Below are 17,171 nucleotides of genomic sequence, written 5' to 3'. Positions count from 1 at the left end.
GTGCAGATTTGCTCACGAGAGCTCGACAAGGTAACGAAAACCCAAAAGTCAGGCAGCAAACGGAGGAGAGCGGCTGGTTCAGAGGCTGGTTCTCTGTGGACTGGTTCTCTGTGGACTGGTTCTCTGTGGACTGGTTCTCTGTGGACAGGTTCTCTGTGGACTGGTTCTGTGTGGACTGGTTCTGTGTGGACTGGTTCTCTGTGGACAGGTTCTGTGTGGACTGGTTCTCTGTGGACAGGTTCTCTGTGGACTGGTTCTCTGTGGACTGGTTCTCTGTGGACAGGTTCTGTGTGGACTGGTTCTCTGTGGACAGGTTCTCTGTGGACAGGTTCTGTGTGGACTGGTTCTGTGTGGACTGGTTCTCTGTGGACAGGTTCTGTGTGGACTGGTTCTGTGTGGACAGGTTCTCTGTGGACTGGTTCTCTGTGGACAGGTTCTCTGTGGACTGGTTCTCTGTGGACTGGTTCTCTGTGGACAGGTTCTCTGTGGACTGGTTCTCTGTGGACAGGTTCTCTGTGGACTGGTTCGTGGCTCTGTGGGGATGAATGTGCTGATAAATTAAAAGCAATGAAATGTTGCTTTAGCTGCACTTTAAATCTCTTTCAAACAAATATTCTACAAATTTCCTGCGATAAATGAAACTGTGTTATTGAGTTTGGAGAGAAAAATGAGATATTTAGTGAATTAGTTGTTTAGAATTTGTGAGCAAACTGTTAATTAATGAGCTGGTGTTCACAGCTGCAGCCTGAGTGGGTGATGAAGCCTCAGTGTTTCCACACTGAGGAGCCAGGATCTACAATCTAAACTTCCTTTTGCTCTCCTGTCATAGTTTAGTGCATGAAGCTGTTTGTTATGATTTGGTTCTAATGTCTCTCCCTCTTTTCTTTAATGCCTCTTGCTTGTTTTAAGTCCTCTACTCTCACCTCCACTCAATCTAATAATAACTGTTTGGCAATAGGTGGCTTGTGTCATCCCACAGCTGTCATTTTTCATTTCGGGCTCCGTCTTGGTCTCCTAGTTGTTCTCAGTGTGCTCTGTGCTTCCACACTGCAGCTACCTGCTTATTTTCTGCCTCTAACCTTGGAAAATAACCACGGCTTTCTATTCATGCCAGTAAACAACGTATTTTCTGCTTCCCTCTCTCTCCTCAGACTTCAGCCTCTCCTCTAACCAGGAAGCCAGCACTGCCGCCCCGCCATCAGCAGCATGGACTACTACACGCCCCAGCTCAATCGTCGCCACAACCCCGTGGACAGCATCTGCCGCAAGCTGCAGACCATTCAGTGGCGCGGTGACCGAGAGCCCAATTCACCATTTCAGATTCCCAAGCTCTCCTCCAGCAGTTACGACAGCCCGCAGTGTGGCCTCAGGCACAACCTGGAAGCCATCCTGAAGAAAGGGGCCCTCAGCAGAGACGAGGGGGACAAGGAGAAGGAGAAGGGGAAGGGAAAAGGGAGAGGGATGGTTATGCCGAGCAACGCAGCTTCCCAGAGGAGCAGCCAGGGTCCCTCTGTCCCTCTGTCCACCCCTTCCACGCCGGCACGCACCCCTTCCACGCCCACTAACATCACATACACCATCACCAGCACTCTGGGAGAGAGGAGAGGTGCCGATGGGAGTGATTTACGACAAGTGAAGACATGGCAGAGGTATTCTTCGACGCCCACGGGCCAGTCCAAAGACTCCCCTTACTTTACATTCACACGAGGACCCCAGTCGGTGCAACCCGAGAGCGAGACGCCGAGCAGGAGCCCTCCTCTGTCTCGCACCTTCACCCCCAACCACAGCACCCTCTCCTACAGCCTCAAGTTCTGCTCAGCGGACGCAGGGAACCCAACAGAGTGTGAGCTGCCCTACCCGGCCCTGGTGGTGAAACGACTGTCCATGGGGGATGGAGGTAAGGAGGAGCGGCTGGTGGCTTCTGGGATGTGTAGTAGTTTGACAGAAATGCTTAAGGCAAACTTGAGGTCTACTTACTGTCTTTTGCCAGACCTTTCAGGCACATCTCATGGAGTTTGCAGAGCGTACTCCATCTACTGATAACAAGTGTGCAAAGCAGTTGAAAGCTCTGGAAAAAGCTTGTAAGTGGAACCTTTTTTTTTGTGAAATAAAATGGATCATTTGGTCCAAAGTTCAGTTTAGTTTGCTGTTCAATGTCGGCACCAGCACGAAAACGCTTGAAATGTGGATTCGTGGACGTAAGTTTGAGCCGTAGAGTTACTAAACGTGCTGTTGGTCGCTGGTAAAAAGGCTCTTACAAAGAAATGGTTGTCACAGGAGAGGCCGACTGAAATACATGCATGGACGTCACAATTAACAAAAATGAACAAATATGTTTGTCACGCTGGGAACATTGGGTTAGCTATGTAGACAGGATTTTGTATTTGCAAATCTTTAATTATATTGTGAGGAAAAGATCCCTCGCCTCAAAATGTCATTGTTGTTGTTTTTGTGTCTATTATTTTGTAAAACGTCTAAAAATGGACAAACGTATATTTTATAGAAACATGTTTGAGGCTGTAGTAGGCTGCAGACAGGTGTTGTACATCTTGGAAAGTTGTTTTTAATCATTCAAAGTACAGTATTTATTGCCTTAAGTTTGAAAAAACAGGGATTCCAACAGTAACCGCTAATGATAATTAGAAGAATAAGAGTGCAGCTTCTTCCTTCTACTATTTACTACAAACTAAGAATTGGGGACAAAAGCTTAAAAAAAACATGAAATCCCAAATCCAGTCTATGTTTACATCCAGAGGAATGGAAAAAAACTGGTATTATTCGTTCTGTACAAGAAGAAAGCAAACAGTTTCCTCACCTGTCTTAAGGTAAGTTTGTCAGGTTTGTGCTCACATGTTCCATATTCCTCAGTTAAAACATGTTTAATCACATTACCTCATAGCAAACCCGGGATACAGTGTAAAAGGGGGAAAAACAGAAGTCATTGTGGGAAGAATGGAGGTCAATGGTCCGTCCCAGTGGTCAGTTATTAGGTGAAGCCCCAAACTGACTTATTACTTGTTCAATTTGCAAAGGATATTGTATCTGGCCATCATGCCGTTACAGTTGTTGCTGCGCCTGAAGGAAACTGTATCATGTGCTGGCTTTGCTACGCTAACTCAAAGCACTCTGTGTTTGGTGTTTGTGTGTGTGTGGTGTGTGTGTGTGTGTGTGTGTGTGTTGCTTATCCATGCTCAGGACCCTCTGTGGCCTCTGAGAACAGGAAGGAGAATATGGCAGAAATCAGTCTCATCTGTGAGGAGAATCTGCTTGATACCATCTTCCACGCCTGTGACACGCAGCGCAGAGGTTCGCCCGCACAAACACGATAACACACACACACACACACACACAACTTGCAAGGTCACGCATTTATTTCAGTCCTGCAGCGATGGGGCGGCCTACTGATCAGTTATAACTTGTCATTGTGTGGAGTAAGATGAGCGTTTTTCTGTGTTTGTATAGTTCCCCTGGCTTCCAACAGTCACACATCACAGCATTGTCTGCATCTCCCTCTTATGCCTCCTAGCACTGGCAGCACACATCTCCTCCGTTCAGCTCAGTAGCCCTCAAGTTTTCTCATCTGTGCAGAGACTTCTGTGTTGTCGCAACGTTTTCAATGTTTCTCTGGAGGGAACCATCTTGTGCAGCAGCCGTATCGGATATAGGATCTTTAACGAAGTGTGGGGGTGGTGGAAATGTTTTTTGTAATTTGTTTGACATTTTTCCCCGTTCTTGAGGATGATTACCATCTTTTCTCTTCGCTTGTGGATCTGATTCCATCATAGATTGCAGTTTCCTCTGTTCTTTATGTTAATCAGGTGACAGGTCTGTTTTTTTTCTTTCTATGTTTATCTAATAAGAACTTCTGATTTTAACTTTGTTCAATTTTAGATTGTTTAATCTCACCATTGCTGTGGAAATATCCAAATTTCTGTTTCATCCTAGCTGGTTTTATGTTGTGTTTGAAATCAAACAGTTGTGGAGAAGAGCACCACATTTTGAAAATGGTGCATTACATGGAGCATTGTTGAGTTTCAGTGAGAAAAGTGTCCATGAATTGTGAAAGTTGAGGCAATTAAATGCATTTTTGTCAGACGAAAGAAAACTAGACCTCAGTTTAGATTACACTGCGCTAACAGTGTGAAGGCTGAAGTGTAGAGTCAGTATTTAGAAATGTGTGAAACCAACTGCAAAAAAAAAAAAAAAAAAGGACGAAGAAGACGGAAAAAAGTTCAGTGATTCTTACTGTTACTATGGTTACTGCTTCTGCTGCCTACACCTATCATCCACCGAAGACAAAAAGACTTTTCTGATGTGAGTCTGTGATTCTGTCGTCCTCCAGGTAAAGTGTACGTGTCTCACATCGTGGACTACCTGCGGCACACCACCAGCCGCAGCTCAGAGGACAGCGGGCTGGAGGAACTCTGCAACATGCTGGATCCAGAGCACAAAGACGTCTCGATTGACCTGGACACGTATCACGCCGTCATGAGGGAGTGGATTGACGACTGCCGCAACAACGGGTACTGAGAAGCAGACATTATGAATTAAGGGCTTTCCAAAATAATTATATCTTCACTACATGATCTTCTCATTTATGAGGATTCTTTTTTTAATTGAACTAATCAACATCTACACTACGGCTCCACCTCAGCTCTTTCCTTCTTCTACTATTTGTAATTGCAAAGTTTCTAATGTCTTAAACGTGACATGAAATGACAAAGACGGCTCGCGCCATCTTCACCAGCCCTGTGTGTTCTTCTTAGCCTCTCAGAGAAGTGCCACTCATATATTCAGTTTGAGTTATGCAAGTAGATGTTGTGTGGGTGGGTTTTGCATCAGATGAGATATTACTGGTGAGAATTTGTTCCCACATAGTTTCAGCTGTGTGCATTTTCTTTTCAACAGCATGTCTTTTGTCTCCGAGTGCAGAGTTCACTTGATGATGATGCAGCACAGCTTCTGTCTGGTTTAAATCAAATGTGCATTGGACAGTTATCTGGTTTGTTCCTGCATCAACTGTGGGTGAAGACATTTCTATTTATATATATATATTATATTTGACATATTTAATGGCTGACCTCACACTGTCCAGTAAATAAGCGCCAGCCAGCGAGCTCTCTTTGCTGTACGTCCGTCTGTAGATCATGTGGAGGATGAGTTTCAGACTGAGCAGGGAGCTGACTGCTTTTAGTGCTCACTGTGCCAGGCACCAGAAATTAAACAGTTCAATAAATCATTTCCAGCATTTTTTTCAGGAGTCCAAAAGCAGCAGCAGCAGCAGCAGCAGCATAGTGCATCGCTGCCAAATCCCAGAAAAAGATTGTGAAAGTAATTTATGTTGCAATTTTTTACATCTCTGCGTCTCAGGGAAGAGCTGATGGATGACACCACTCAGGACTCAGTCAAGCTCAGAGACGGCCTGTCTGGTGAGTCTGCATGTAATCACTCATGTGTTTGATTTCTCTCTTGTAAGTACGTCTTATGTTGATGACACCTGAGCGTTAAATACTGTTGATGTGTGTGTTTTAGCCAAGAGGTCCATGCTGCTCAATATGACTTCAGGAAGCTTGGAGGCTTTTGGAGGGGATGCATCCAGAGCAGAATTGTAAGTGACTTGTGTGCATCAGTGAGAGGGAGTCCATGTTTGTGTAAATCTGCACTGCTATGCCTTTATGACCCTACACTCCCTGTGGTTCATGACTCATAGGGTAAAATGTGTTTTCATTATCAGGCCAACTATTTGTGGCCTTGTTTGTTGCCCTAATGGTTGAACTGTCACTTTGATTTACTTGCTTGCTGTGCAGAAAAGCATGTAGGGAAATAAGGCTACCTTAAGATCACAGTTAAGTAAGTTAATGGTGGTGTGCCACTTAAGCATAAGTTGTGCACAGCCGCTCTGTCAATTCGGAGCCACATGCACCGATCCTGCTGCCGTGTGAAGACACACAGATATTCAAAATGGAAAGCCAAAGGAAAGGAAGGGAAGAGTCTGCATTTTTTTGGTCAGTGTAAGAGAGCACTGACAACTCTCATACTTTTGGCTTTCAAACACTAATACTGAGGGAGATGGTGCGATTTGGATGTCAGAGCTCAGTCCCGATAGACTATGGTCCAATTTAACCATTGCCTATATCTAAATATATACATGTGTGTGTGTTTATGCGTTTCTCTCACCAGTGAGACGTCAGAGCTGGTGTATTGTGTTGCTGACCTTCAGATGAGCAATCAAAAGCTCCAGGAGGAGGTGAGGAAGCTGAAGCAGGTGGTGGAGAGCATGGAGGACGGCAACCAGAAGCTAGCGGAGGAGAACGAGGAGCTGCGCACTCAGGCCAGGGTGTAAGACTCACTTGCATGCAACTACACGGCACAGATTTACTGTAGCACGCGGCGGTTTGTTGACTCCCATCTCTGCTTGTCCTGGCGGACAGTAACCAGCAGCTGGCCCAGAAGGAGAAGATGCTGAAGGAGGAGGTGGAGGAGATGAAGGCCACTCTGAGCTGTACGGAGGAAGGCAGAGCTCGCGCCTCGGCACACAGCAAACATGTGGTCAGTGAAAGCGTAAAATAGAGCTACAAAGATGGCATGTGTCACAAGGGGGACTTTTCCTAATCAGTGTTTAGACATTTGTAGATAAAATGCACTACAATGTATTGCAGAGTAAGTGTTGTTGACCCAATTTGGATTAAAATAAAAATGGTATGCACTCAGTGTTGCCCTTCAAAGTTAAGCTACTTTTACTTTCATTATTTATTGTGGCTGGAAAACTGAGCCATTTCTTCTTTCTCTTTTTCTTTTGCATTAGATTGCAGGAAATTTGATGAGACAAATCTTTGTGTAATTTATTGACTTGCGGTTTATTTTTCAGCCATTTTTGCACATAGAAACATGCACATAAGTCTTGTACATAACATAACATTCAACTCAGAAAATGTTTGGTACTATGACCATAATGTTTGGATACTATACTGAATCCCAGATTAAACTTAAGTTTTAAAAGAAATTGCAAATATCTTCAACATATTCTTTTACAAACATCACAATATCTTTTCTAAGTTTGATAAACTTTATTTTCAATCCACAAGTCAAGCTTTCAGAATGTAATAGAGCAGGAAATTTAGGACTGCATGTGGTTTCATAGTTGCTGTAGAGTTGATTGATTTTTCTTCTTTTCAGGAGAGAGAAAACCAGAGTCTCATTGCCAAGATTGCTTCTCTTCAGGAGGAGGTACTTCACTGTCTTCTCTTCTTTTGTCAGAGGAGTTGGCAGTAAAATCGATAGTCTGACTTTTCTCAGAATCCGTAGTCCTCACCCATTTATCAATAGCTTACAAGAGAGTATATTGTTAGAAGTTTGTTCAGAAAGGGATGTGACCAGCTGCCCTAACTCCCCTCTGATGGCTCCCCAGAACTTCAAGGTTACCATGGAGACAGACGAGCTTCAGAGGAGAATAGCAGAGCTGTGTGACATTAACACTGACCTTCAGGTACCTTTTACTATCAGCCCATAATCATTTTTTAAAATATTTTGCTCTGCATTATTACATCCCTACACGCCTCACAGACTCTCCTGCTCTTTCTTCCTCATCCTCTGTATTTTTGAGTTAAATATCTGCCTTACTTCCTTTTTAAAAAAAGACTTTCGTGTTGTAAATCTGTGTCAGGCGCTTTAGAAATGCTGTCTCTGTGCTGTGATGTCTTTATGTTTATGTTACTGCCCTTTCTCTGTCCTCAGGTGCAAATTCACTCTTTTGATGGCATCATTGGTGAAAAGGAAGCTGTGGTACTAGAGGTCAGAGCCTTATTTTGTTTTGTTATTATTTTACTGTGTCTGCAAAGCTGTTTGTAGTAGTTCTCATGATTCGGGGTGTAAAAGTGCTCAGATCCTTTCAGCAAACACGGGTTCAGTGTAAATCTGTAAAATTATATTCTATCAATTTTGTTGCTGATAAGTAAAAGTAAAAAATGGACTTTTCTGGCTGAAGGCAACTTATTCATGTCCTCTTTTTCCGTTTCTATAAAAAACTCAGACTGGTCTTGTGTGTTGTTTACTTCCTTTTTATAGAAGAGCAGACAGATAAATGAGCTCAAGTCGACAGTGGAGGAATATTCCTCCATCACTGAGGTCAGTGTGTTGAACTTCCCACTAGTCTTCTCACAGATGCTCTTTTACTGCTTTCAGATGCTCCTGATCTCTTCGTTTTTTTTGTCTCGGGCCACTGCAGCCATTTTACATGCTCCATATAAACCACTGGCTGTGCTCTCACCATTGTTTTAATCTGACATGAGTTTGCAGAAAATGACACAGTGATTCCCTTTGTTTCCCGGTGTGCTAAATAAGTAACAGTAATCTAAAAAAGCATATCAGATGTCTGGAGCTTTACAAAATAGTAACACTTAAAATAGATTTAGAAATATTGACTGTGAAATGATTTCTACAGAGATACACCAGTAAGATCCTCCCTGTTTAACCTGAACCAGCTGCTGTATCCTGCTACACAAACCCACCAGACTCTGTGTTGACTGTTTACTATTTTGTCAATGTAGTCTGGTGGTGATATAGTGATATAACGGCTACTTCTGGTTAAGATCTTACAGGTTTATCTCTGTAGGGACCCTGTCTGTGATGTCCGACAGTCTGAGCCTGTTGGTGGCAAAAATAAGTCTTATCTTTTAACCTAGTGATTTTATGTTCCAAAATGTATATCAATATTGGAGAAAATGACTTTAATCAAAGCAAAATGTTATATTCTCTAACACAAATGCCAGTATTTTAGTGTACAGACAATTCTCTCCAGTGTCCAGTGTGCTCATGTGACTATCCGCATGTACGTCATTGGTATTTTAGTTGTGGAGACCAGCTGTGAGAATTAAATCAGCTGCTGTCCTTCTGCACACAAGTTGTAGTCAACAGGTTTGTTCTAGTGGAGAAATGGTCGGCGATGTAGTCGGCCTATAAATAACTAATGCGATGGACTGAATCATGTTGGCGTCTCTGTTGTTGCTTCCAGCTGCTGAGGGCAGACAAGAGCAAGCTGGAGAACCAGGTGCAGATGATGCACCCAGACCTGGCTGGGTAAGTGAACCAAGAACGGCCCGGGAGTGAAGAGGGTTTAGGGACGGCTAAAGAAATGGACATCAGCCACCTTCTTATTTTTTTACATAATTCATTTTTGGAAGGAAGCCAGTCTAATCCACAATCTGAGTTTTGTGTATCCTGGTGGTTTAACTTTGGGAAAGATTTTCACCGCCTTTTCTTTCTGTAATGTCTTTGTTTGTAACTTGTTGTTTACACCCCACCTCTCCACCCCCGTTTCCTGTCTCTGCAGCGCTGGTCTGTCCCTGTCGGTGGCCTACAGGCTGAACCAGAGCAGCTCAGGATCCCTACAGACAGAACTGGCTCTGGCACAGTCACCACTGGAGGTCAGCACTCCCTTACTCTGTCTGTCTTTCTCAGTTGCTCTCTCTCCTCCTCTCTCTAAGTTTCATGTCTCGTATTCACCTGTTTCTCTTTCCCTCATTTACATTCTGACTTTTTTCTCATTTCTCTGTACACTCTGCTGTCTGGTCGTTTATTCCTGACAGAGATTTCAAGGCTGCTGCATCTCTTCTTTGCAGCAGCCAAAGTGTTGTACGTAGAAACTTGAATGCATCCTGCCCAGCTACAGCATTCATACCCACCGGCCTCTTCAAAATACTCAGCTAGTTTTGTCAATGTTATGTAATCTCAGTTTAAAGTGTCTCTAATATTCAGCTCCTCTTCTGAGAAGTTTTATGCCCACAGGCCGGTGATTCATCTTTGAAGGCTTCTCTTCCAAAGACTGTAGGGTTCCTCACAAATTTCACACACACACAATACAAAGCTCTGTCTGTACATTAGTTGCAGCTCTTCACATGCTGTGTACTTGGCACGGTCCAGCATCTCTGTAACAATTAGACCAAAGCTGATGTTTTATGCTGTAATATTTTGCCGTCTCCTGCAGGCCCACCATGGACTTGAGCATTTGTCCACCACTATGAGCTTTGCCTCCCCGCTGGATGAGACGCTGGACAGGGAGGTGCTGCTGATGCTGCAGGGACCCAGCCCTGAGCACATGGCTCTGGAGTTCAAGATCCTCCTAAACAAACTGGTAACCAAGTGTGATTAAGTGTGTGTGAGTCACTGACTTGCACTTACACCCCTAAAATTGACCAGCATGGCATCAACTGTGTATGTATGAAAAGTTTTATGGCACAAAAGCTGTTTGAAAGTTTTAGTCACATTCACTTACTACCAGGTTAAGATCGATAAGACTCTCATATGAGCTGAGAACAAGTAGAATATGTATGGTGTTAGGTGTCCGAATGCATGCATGCAAGCTTTCTTAAGTACTTGTGCCTCATGTGGTTGTTGTACAATTCTGCTCTCACCACATGCTTCCTCTTTGTGTCTCAGAAAAAGGATTTCAGAGAAGAAACCGACTCTGTCTTGTCTACAGTTAGAGGCTTGGTGGGCGACCGCTCTCTGCTAGAGGGCAACACGGACACCAGTGTCCAGGTCAGGTGCACTCGCTCACTTTCACAGATACGTGTGCATTTTGTGTTTGGTTTCAGACAACCTGCGACGGTTGATTTAAGCTTGAGGAAAGTTGCAGCTCCAAAGTTTGCTGCAGTGTTGCCTCTCCAGGTGTTTTCATACCGTATGCATAACGTTGATTTCAGGCTGACAATAGGCATCTTTTGTTTGTTTTGATATGAATCATGAAATTATATAATGTGATCTCTTTCTTCTTCCTCTACCTCCACCTGTTGCACTCCTTTTTCTCTCTATCACCGCCTATCTGCTCTTTCTCTCCTTCCCACCCACTATCTCTCCTCTCCAGAGATCTCTCACTTATGTAACTCTCCAACAGGCCCCTTCCATGCAGTGCTGTTTAGTGTGTTGCACCACGAACACAACCCACTCCCCTCCTCCCTCACTCCAACTTTCTGTATCTCTCTTTCTCTCTCCCCCCCCCCTCTCCTTCTGCATTGTTGCCACTCTGCATTCATTAGCCACGTACTGCCATACAGCAGTAAACATACCAAATGAGACAGACATCGTTAGGCAACAGAGCTGCACCAGTGCAAGTAACTCTGTGCGGGTTGGCATGGAAAGACTTTGTGTCAGTTAGGTGTCAGAACTTTTTTGAGGCCTCTCATCCCAGCGAGCAGCTAACCCCGCGGCCTCGTCTCCCTGCAGAAGGTGCAGGCCGAGCTGGACGCGAGGAGGGCAGACTGGGCCCTCAGCCTGGACCAGCTGGCCCAGTACACAGACTCACTGGAGAAGGAGCTCATCAAAATGGCTAGCAACATGAGGAGATCCCGCACTGAAATCCTGCACCTTTCAGTCAGGTGAGCAAATCTTTGTCTTCTGCTCTCCCTGTGCATGTGTGGCCATGTAAGTGAAAATCAGTGGGCAGTCAGAAATGTGCGAGCTGCTGAAAGCTGAAGGGACGTTTGGGTGTTTGAGAATTTGATATGAGAGCAGAGGAAGGTGAAGGAGGATTACCAGAGAAAGATGGAGGAGAATAGATTTGCAGTGGATCGTATGCTGGCTAATTAAAGACGGCTCGACTGTAAGGTAGGAAAACATTTATTTAAGGTGGAGTTTCTACTGAAGCAGAAGTGATCTTATTGGTTGAATTAAACCCTGGTAGGCAGAGCTAAAGAATTCATTTTCTGGCTAAGTAAGGTAATACTGAAGAAGACATTAGGAAGAGAGCTGGAGGCTGATTAAACCTAGCAGTGTAATAGCTAACTGGAAAAAAGAAGTCTTGGGATAATGAGCTATGAAGGTTAGCTGGTTAGCCTAGCTGACTAAGTCCTTACAAGCCTATAGCTGTCTCTGTAGATTTGTTTGGGTGCGTGCATAGCTTACAGATTCTTAAGTGTCACAATGAATAAAACAAGAGAAGCTAGTGGATTTTATACAACCAATGAAGTTATTTCAACCTTCGAGCCTACTAAAGCTCCACATAAGTAACACCACACACTACCTACAGTCAGACGCCTGCAGTGAGGATATCTCTGCCCTCCACTGCTCTGTCTCAGTTGGCCGCTCAGTTGTGCTGAATGGGGGAGAGACATGTCAATCATCCTGACCTCAATGACCCCCAAACGGCCCGCCTCATTAGGTCTGGGCCAATTCTGGACTTTATTCTGACTCTTTGTGGATGGGGTTGTCTTGTGCTGTGTGTGTGTTTCTGTTTGCATGTGTGTTCTTGGAGACGGCCATCCCCTTCAGATATATAACAGCTAGTGTGGTACAGTATCAGCCCGGAGAGGGAGAGCTGGTCGGGCTGTCCAGGATCTACAGGTGCTCTGTTGCCAGGGTAAACTCAGGAACAGTGATATTGTTTGGGGAGAAAAGAAAACTGAAGAGGGCTCATTGTAGGTGTAGTTTTCGCCCCTGCCCTGGAGTATCGGGGCTAATACAGGCTGTTTAGAGCAAGACTGAACCGAGAGTGGCAGGTTTAGAGGTTTTTTGTTGTAGACATATTTGAGTTGTAATCTGAAGTCAGAGGGTCGGGCTGGGACTGGATCTACAAAACCGTGAATTGAAGAGACCGTTACTGGGCCAGTCAGAGAACTGGCGCTGGTCACCCTGGGCAACAGAATGGGACACTGCATGGGCCTGCGGATTGGGTACAGTATGTCCACTGTACTGTCCTCTAGGATCTTTGCATGTGTTTGTCTTTCTCTCTGGACAGTTAAGAATGCGGAGATGATTTGCAGCTTTCTTGCACATTTCTCTTAAAAAAAAAATACTAATCCCTCAGCTGCTCTTTAAATAACACTGTTGTTTTGTTTTTTTTCTCACACAGGGTGCAGGAGCAGGAGAACCAGAAGCGGCAGCTGTGTGAGGAGCTGGATCAACTGAAGACACCTCAGGACAGCAGAGAGGCCTCATGCCAGACACCTGCACCAGAGGAAGAGGTCAGACAGGGAAGGGACAAAGGGCAGGTCTATAAAGCTTAATACACAGCAGAAGCTATTCACTTTCACCATTTTTAGAAGTAATCTTTTAATTTGCGTTTGTAGTAAGAATACATTGTTTTTAGAAAACTTGTACAGTGTTTGGGAGGTGCACAAGTGTCACCTGTTTAAATGAGCACTGGCATGAAGGTCACATTCAGGTTTGGAATATATACAACATTAATAGTTCACGTGTGTGTGTGTGTGTTTTTGTACATACCACAGTAGAGAGGTTGCTAGGAGAGCTCGTACTGTGTTCAGACAGATGGATGGTAGATGGTGGAGGAGAGCTGAGTGCAAGTTGGCGGCTGAAGTGGCCATGTGCACCCACACATTGACAGAGAATCAGACGTGACCACACACACCGACGCACTGCTCTTCACACAAAATGCACTGACGCACGCTTGAACATTTCCATTCCAGCACCATTGTTTTCACTGCGAAACATAATGAGCTTTGTGCTGAGGCAGATTTACATACAGGAACCATGTTGCGCTTTCACAAATAATGCAGTTCTCATTTTGAAATTCAGTAGCCCTGGATCAGAGTCACTAAAATCACTTCCTTTGGATTTGTGAATCAACAGAACAGTATTTAAAAGAACAGATAATCCATGAGGGCTGGTATGATTCAGTTTTTCTGGCAGCTTTGTTAATAATTGGTCTTTGCTGTGGTTTTTCTGCACAGATTTTTTTTTTTTTTTTTCCAGAAATCACACGTCTACTCATGAGTTTTTCACAGTGGTTCTCTTTTCAACCACAATGGCTGTCGCTGCTCAACTTCAGATGGATTCTGCCATAGTGGCACTGTGGGATTTGTTAGGATTTTTCAGTTTTACATGCATCTCACCTTTTTTTTTTTATTATTTTTATCAATACCTTATCCTCTTTCTCTTTAGCCTGGAGATGACTTAGACTGGGAGGAGGAGTTCGCCCTTCAAGACTTCCTGAAGAACGAGTTAGCAGAAAGGAACTGCCGAGAACAGGGTGGGCGAACGGATGGAAGGCCTCAGGCGGCGGTGGATAACTTAAAAGACAGAGGTGAAGAGGAGGAGAGGTGGACTGTGGTGGACACAGCAGGAGAAGGAGAAGTGAGGGACACGTCCACTCCTCTGTCTGCCCTCTCTGGGGAGGCCCAGCCTGGGCACACTGCAGCAGGACAGGGTCATGGTGAGTGGGGGCACCACGGTGGACATAACAAGCACCAGCTAACACCTGATCTACAACTAGTATAACTATTTTTTGAAAGTTGGTGAAAGTCTGACTAGAATAATGATCATATATTTTTGATATAAATGTAATGTGGTATCTTAAAAGTAGATTTTATGTTCACTAAATGTAGTAATACTGGAATACTTCCATACTAGTGGAGTTCCTCTTTTTTTAATTGGCTTTCAACACATGAAATGTGAATTTGTCTCAGTAAGAGTTGAGAGTTCCTTGAGCCAGAATTGGCCCAGTGCTAACTGAAACATCAGAAACCCAAGCCAAATAGGGCTAAATATAGTTTAATATTTTTCTATCCCCTTCCTGAACCTTACTCACCTTCTTCATAACTCTGGATCCAACGCGGTAGGATTAACAGTAGAAATAAACCTTGAAGTAGCCTCATGCAACAAGAATGTGAGTTAAGACACCCCGTGTCATCTCTGCAGGACTGAAACAAGAGTTTAAATGTGAAAAATGGAGATGAACATTTGCCAGATTTAATGCTTATTGAAACGAAACACTTTTGTACGTTCATACAACTGCGGTTTTATTGTGCTGAGGGATTTTAAACAAGAAGTTTTGCTAACTTTAAGTGGAATAATGCATTTCCTCTGTGTCCCAGAATGAATGAATGAATGAATAAATGTGTAGATGTTGCAGTGCAAAGACAATCTCTAGTTCTAGATCATCACTATGCACGTCATGGGTACTGATCACTGCCAGCAGCAATATTTTAGTTAGTGGAGTCTTTCTTGACCTCTCAGGTTCTTTTTTTCTCCCAGACCAACTTGTTAAATATTATGTCATGACTTAAAGTTCACTCACACGTCCAGCTGGTGCACCAATTTAGCCCAAAATGTGTTTAACAAAGTGCTTCACAAGATAAACTCTAAAGATGAAAAACAATTTATGGATTCAGTTATTGTTTTTGAGTGGTGATATGGGTTGTGTGTGTGTGTGTGTGTGTGAGTCAGAGAGAGTATGTGGATTATCCCCCAGTAATCCATGGGAGTCACAGGGCACTCAGCCACCCTTGAACTACCAGCACAGTACACACACTCTCTCACTGTAAGGATATACACACTCTGAGGCAGACCCCTGCCTTCTATGGCTGTTATGGCCCTGGCTTTATAAAGGTTGTGTGTGAGAGTGAGTGTGTCTCCACAGTATGTGAAATCCTCTCTTCCTGAAGGTCCTTGTATGGCCAGGTGTACGACCGGTCTGAGGCCACGAAGTGAGCTCAGTAATCCTCCATTCTTCTGCCTGCATGAGCGGCTGGCGGGCAGAGAGACAGAAAACGGGACTGCAAATGTGGTCATTAATTGCCATCTTAGCCGTGCATGGTATTTTAACCTCTCTGCCCCTCCCTCAGCACAATGCCCCGCATAGTAGACAGTGTGACTTGTTATGGTAAAAGGTGGGGTTGCTTTTTTGGATGGCTATTAACCCCTGCAGAGGAATTTGACAAGTGTTGTTTTGTCTTTTCTTCAGCCTCCTGCTTCCTCCTGTCATTTTTTTTCCCCTGATCTATATTTACCATCTTCCTCTGTATCTGTTACAGACTCTCCGGCCCGCACTAAGCCGGAGCCAGAGGTGAACTGCCGGCCTTTACAGGTAAATGAATGGTGACGTTGGGGTTAGTATATGTATTGGACAAAGATGCTCACCATGCTCTGGACTGTACCTGAATGTGACCTTTTGTCTTTCTGTATTTTCCTTAATATTTTACAAAATAATTCCTTAAAACCTCACTGACAGTTACCTAAATGGCTCCGTAAAATCTTGAACTTGTATGTTAATTAAATGGGACAAATGGGAACTTCAGGCAACCTGATTTCTTTCAACTTCTTTGTTGCATCATTTCAACAAACCTCCTTGATTTTTAAACACTATCACGAGAAATTGCTGTTGTTCAAAACCTCATTACACATCACAGGGATTTTTAAGCTTTGTCCATTAACTAAAAATTAACCAATGTCATAGAAAACCTTTTAGTTTACAAGCTTAAAAAAAAGGATTTCAAACGATAGAAACAGCTTCAAAACACTTGCATGCTGCAGCATTCATGTCAGCTGGACTGTGAAGAGTGTAAAATCGAGAGGATGTGAGACTTCCACCAAACCACAGCGCTGTCAGATTTACAGATGAGGACAAGTGACAAGCGACATTTGGTGGTTTGAATTCCCACACCTGCTCAGAAACTCCAACTCTGATTCCCAGGCTGCTCGGAGACCAACAATAGATGACTGTAGTTGCAGCGGGCAGGTGTGTGTCCAATGTAAATGTGTGTCAGCAGGAAACAGAACGGTGCCAAAACAGATAGTGCTCAGTTTACATTCCTTTGTTTAGACTAGTTTCATTTGGTATACATATCTTTACTTGGGTTTTTGGGAATATAACTTTGTACTTCCTCTGCGGTGATGAGAAGGAAGCAGAAAGTTTTTAAATGATCATATGATTTACAACCTGAAGCATCAGAGCCATCCCATTCTTTAGAGTTTTCGCTTTAAAGGACCATATATGGCATATTTTAATAATATTTACTATTTTTTTTATATTCTATACAAATCTACCAGACTGCTGCTGACTTTATTCATTTCACTTCTGTAAGAAAACTAACTTGAAAGTTGCAGGAGATGATTAATTCATCCCGCTGCACGTTCAGTCCGCCGTCACATCTGTCATTTTTTGGCAATGCAAGTGTAACAAAAAGTGACTCCTCTGCAAACTCTTCCTGCATCAAATTTCAGAGTCTTCAGATTCAAATGTCAGATATAAGAATTTCCTTGAATGCACCATCATGCACAGAGGACTTTTAAAACATCCCCTGTCACTGTGATGGACATATCTGAAGCCTAATTTTCTGTTACATGGAAATGAATGGGAACATTAGGACTTGTTGGCAGTAATGTGTCTGATTTGTAGTAAACTGCTGCAAAACTGCATAGATGTTCTTCTAAAACAATCA

General features: G+C 43.7%; 1 protein-coding gene across 1 annotated transcript in view; it reads left to right on the top strand.

Moving 5' to 3' along the window:
* The first annotated feature begins 1,203 nt into the window (after positions 1-1,203).
* lrmp (lymphoid-restricted membrane protein) overlaps positions 1,204-17,171 on the top strand; it is a 29,728-nt gene continuing 13,760 nt past the window's right edge. Inside the window, exons 1-19 of the mRNA XM_070853547.1 lie at positions 1,204-1,897; positions 3,196-3,306; positions 4,343-4,523; positions 5,371-5,429; positions 5,533-5,608; positions 6,181-6,339; positions 6,432-6,549; positions 7,177-7,227; positions 7,409-7,486; positions 7,735-7,791; positions 8,065-8,124; positions 9,011-9,075; positions 9,329-9,422; positions 9,983-10,129; positions 10,435-10,536; positions 11,221-11,372; positions 12,845-12,956; positions 13,894-14,164; positions 15,765-15,817. Coding sequence (XP_070709648.1) covers positions 1,207-1,897; positions 3,196-3,306; positions 4,343-4,523; positions 5,371-5,429; positions 5,533-5,608; positions 6,181-6,339; positions 6,432-6,549; positions 7,177-7,227; positions 7,409-7,486; positions 7,735-7,791; positions 8,065-8,124; positions 9,011-9,075; positions 9,329-9,422; positions 9,983-10,129; positions 10,435-10,536; positions 11,221-11,372; positions 12,845-12,956; positions 13,894-14,164; positions 15,765-15,817 — 2,637 coding nt within the window. The 5' untranslated portion in view covers positions 1,204-1,206. The remainder of the gene's footprint in view (positions 1,898-3,195; positions 3,307-4,342; positions 4,524-5,370; positions 5,430-5,532; positions 5,609-6,180; positions 6,340-6,431; positions 6,550-7,176; positions 7,228-7,408; positions 7,487-7,734; positions 7,792-8,064; positions 8,125-9,010; positions 9,076-9,328; positions 9,423-9,982; positions 10,130-10,434; positions 10,537-11,220; positions 11,373-12,844; positions 12,957-13,893; positions 14,165-15,764; positions 15,818-17,171) is intronic.

This window comes from Pempheris klunzingeri, chromosome 22, assembly GCF_042242105.1.
Source record: "Pempheris klunzingeri isolate RE-2024b chromosome 22, fPemKlu1.hap1, whole genome shotgun sequence".
In the NCBI taxonomy this organism is placed as follows: domain Eukaryota; kingdom Metazoa; phylum Chordata; class Actinopteri; order Acropomatiformes; family Pempheridae; genus Pempheris; species Pempheris klunzingeri.
Note: the sequence above shows the minus strand (reverse complement) of the source record. Positions and strands in the feature narration are given on the sequence as shown.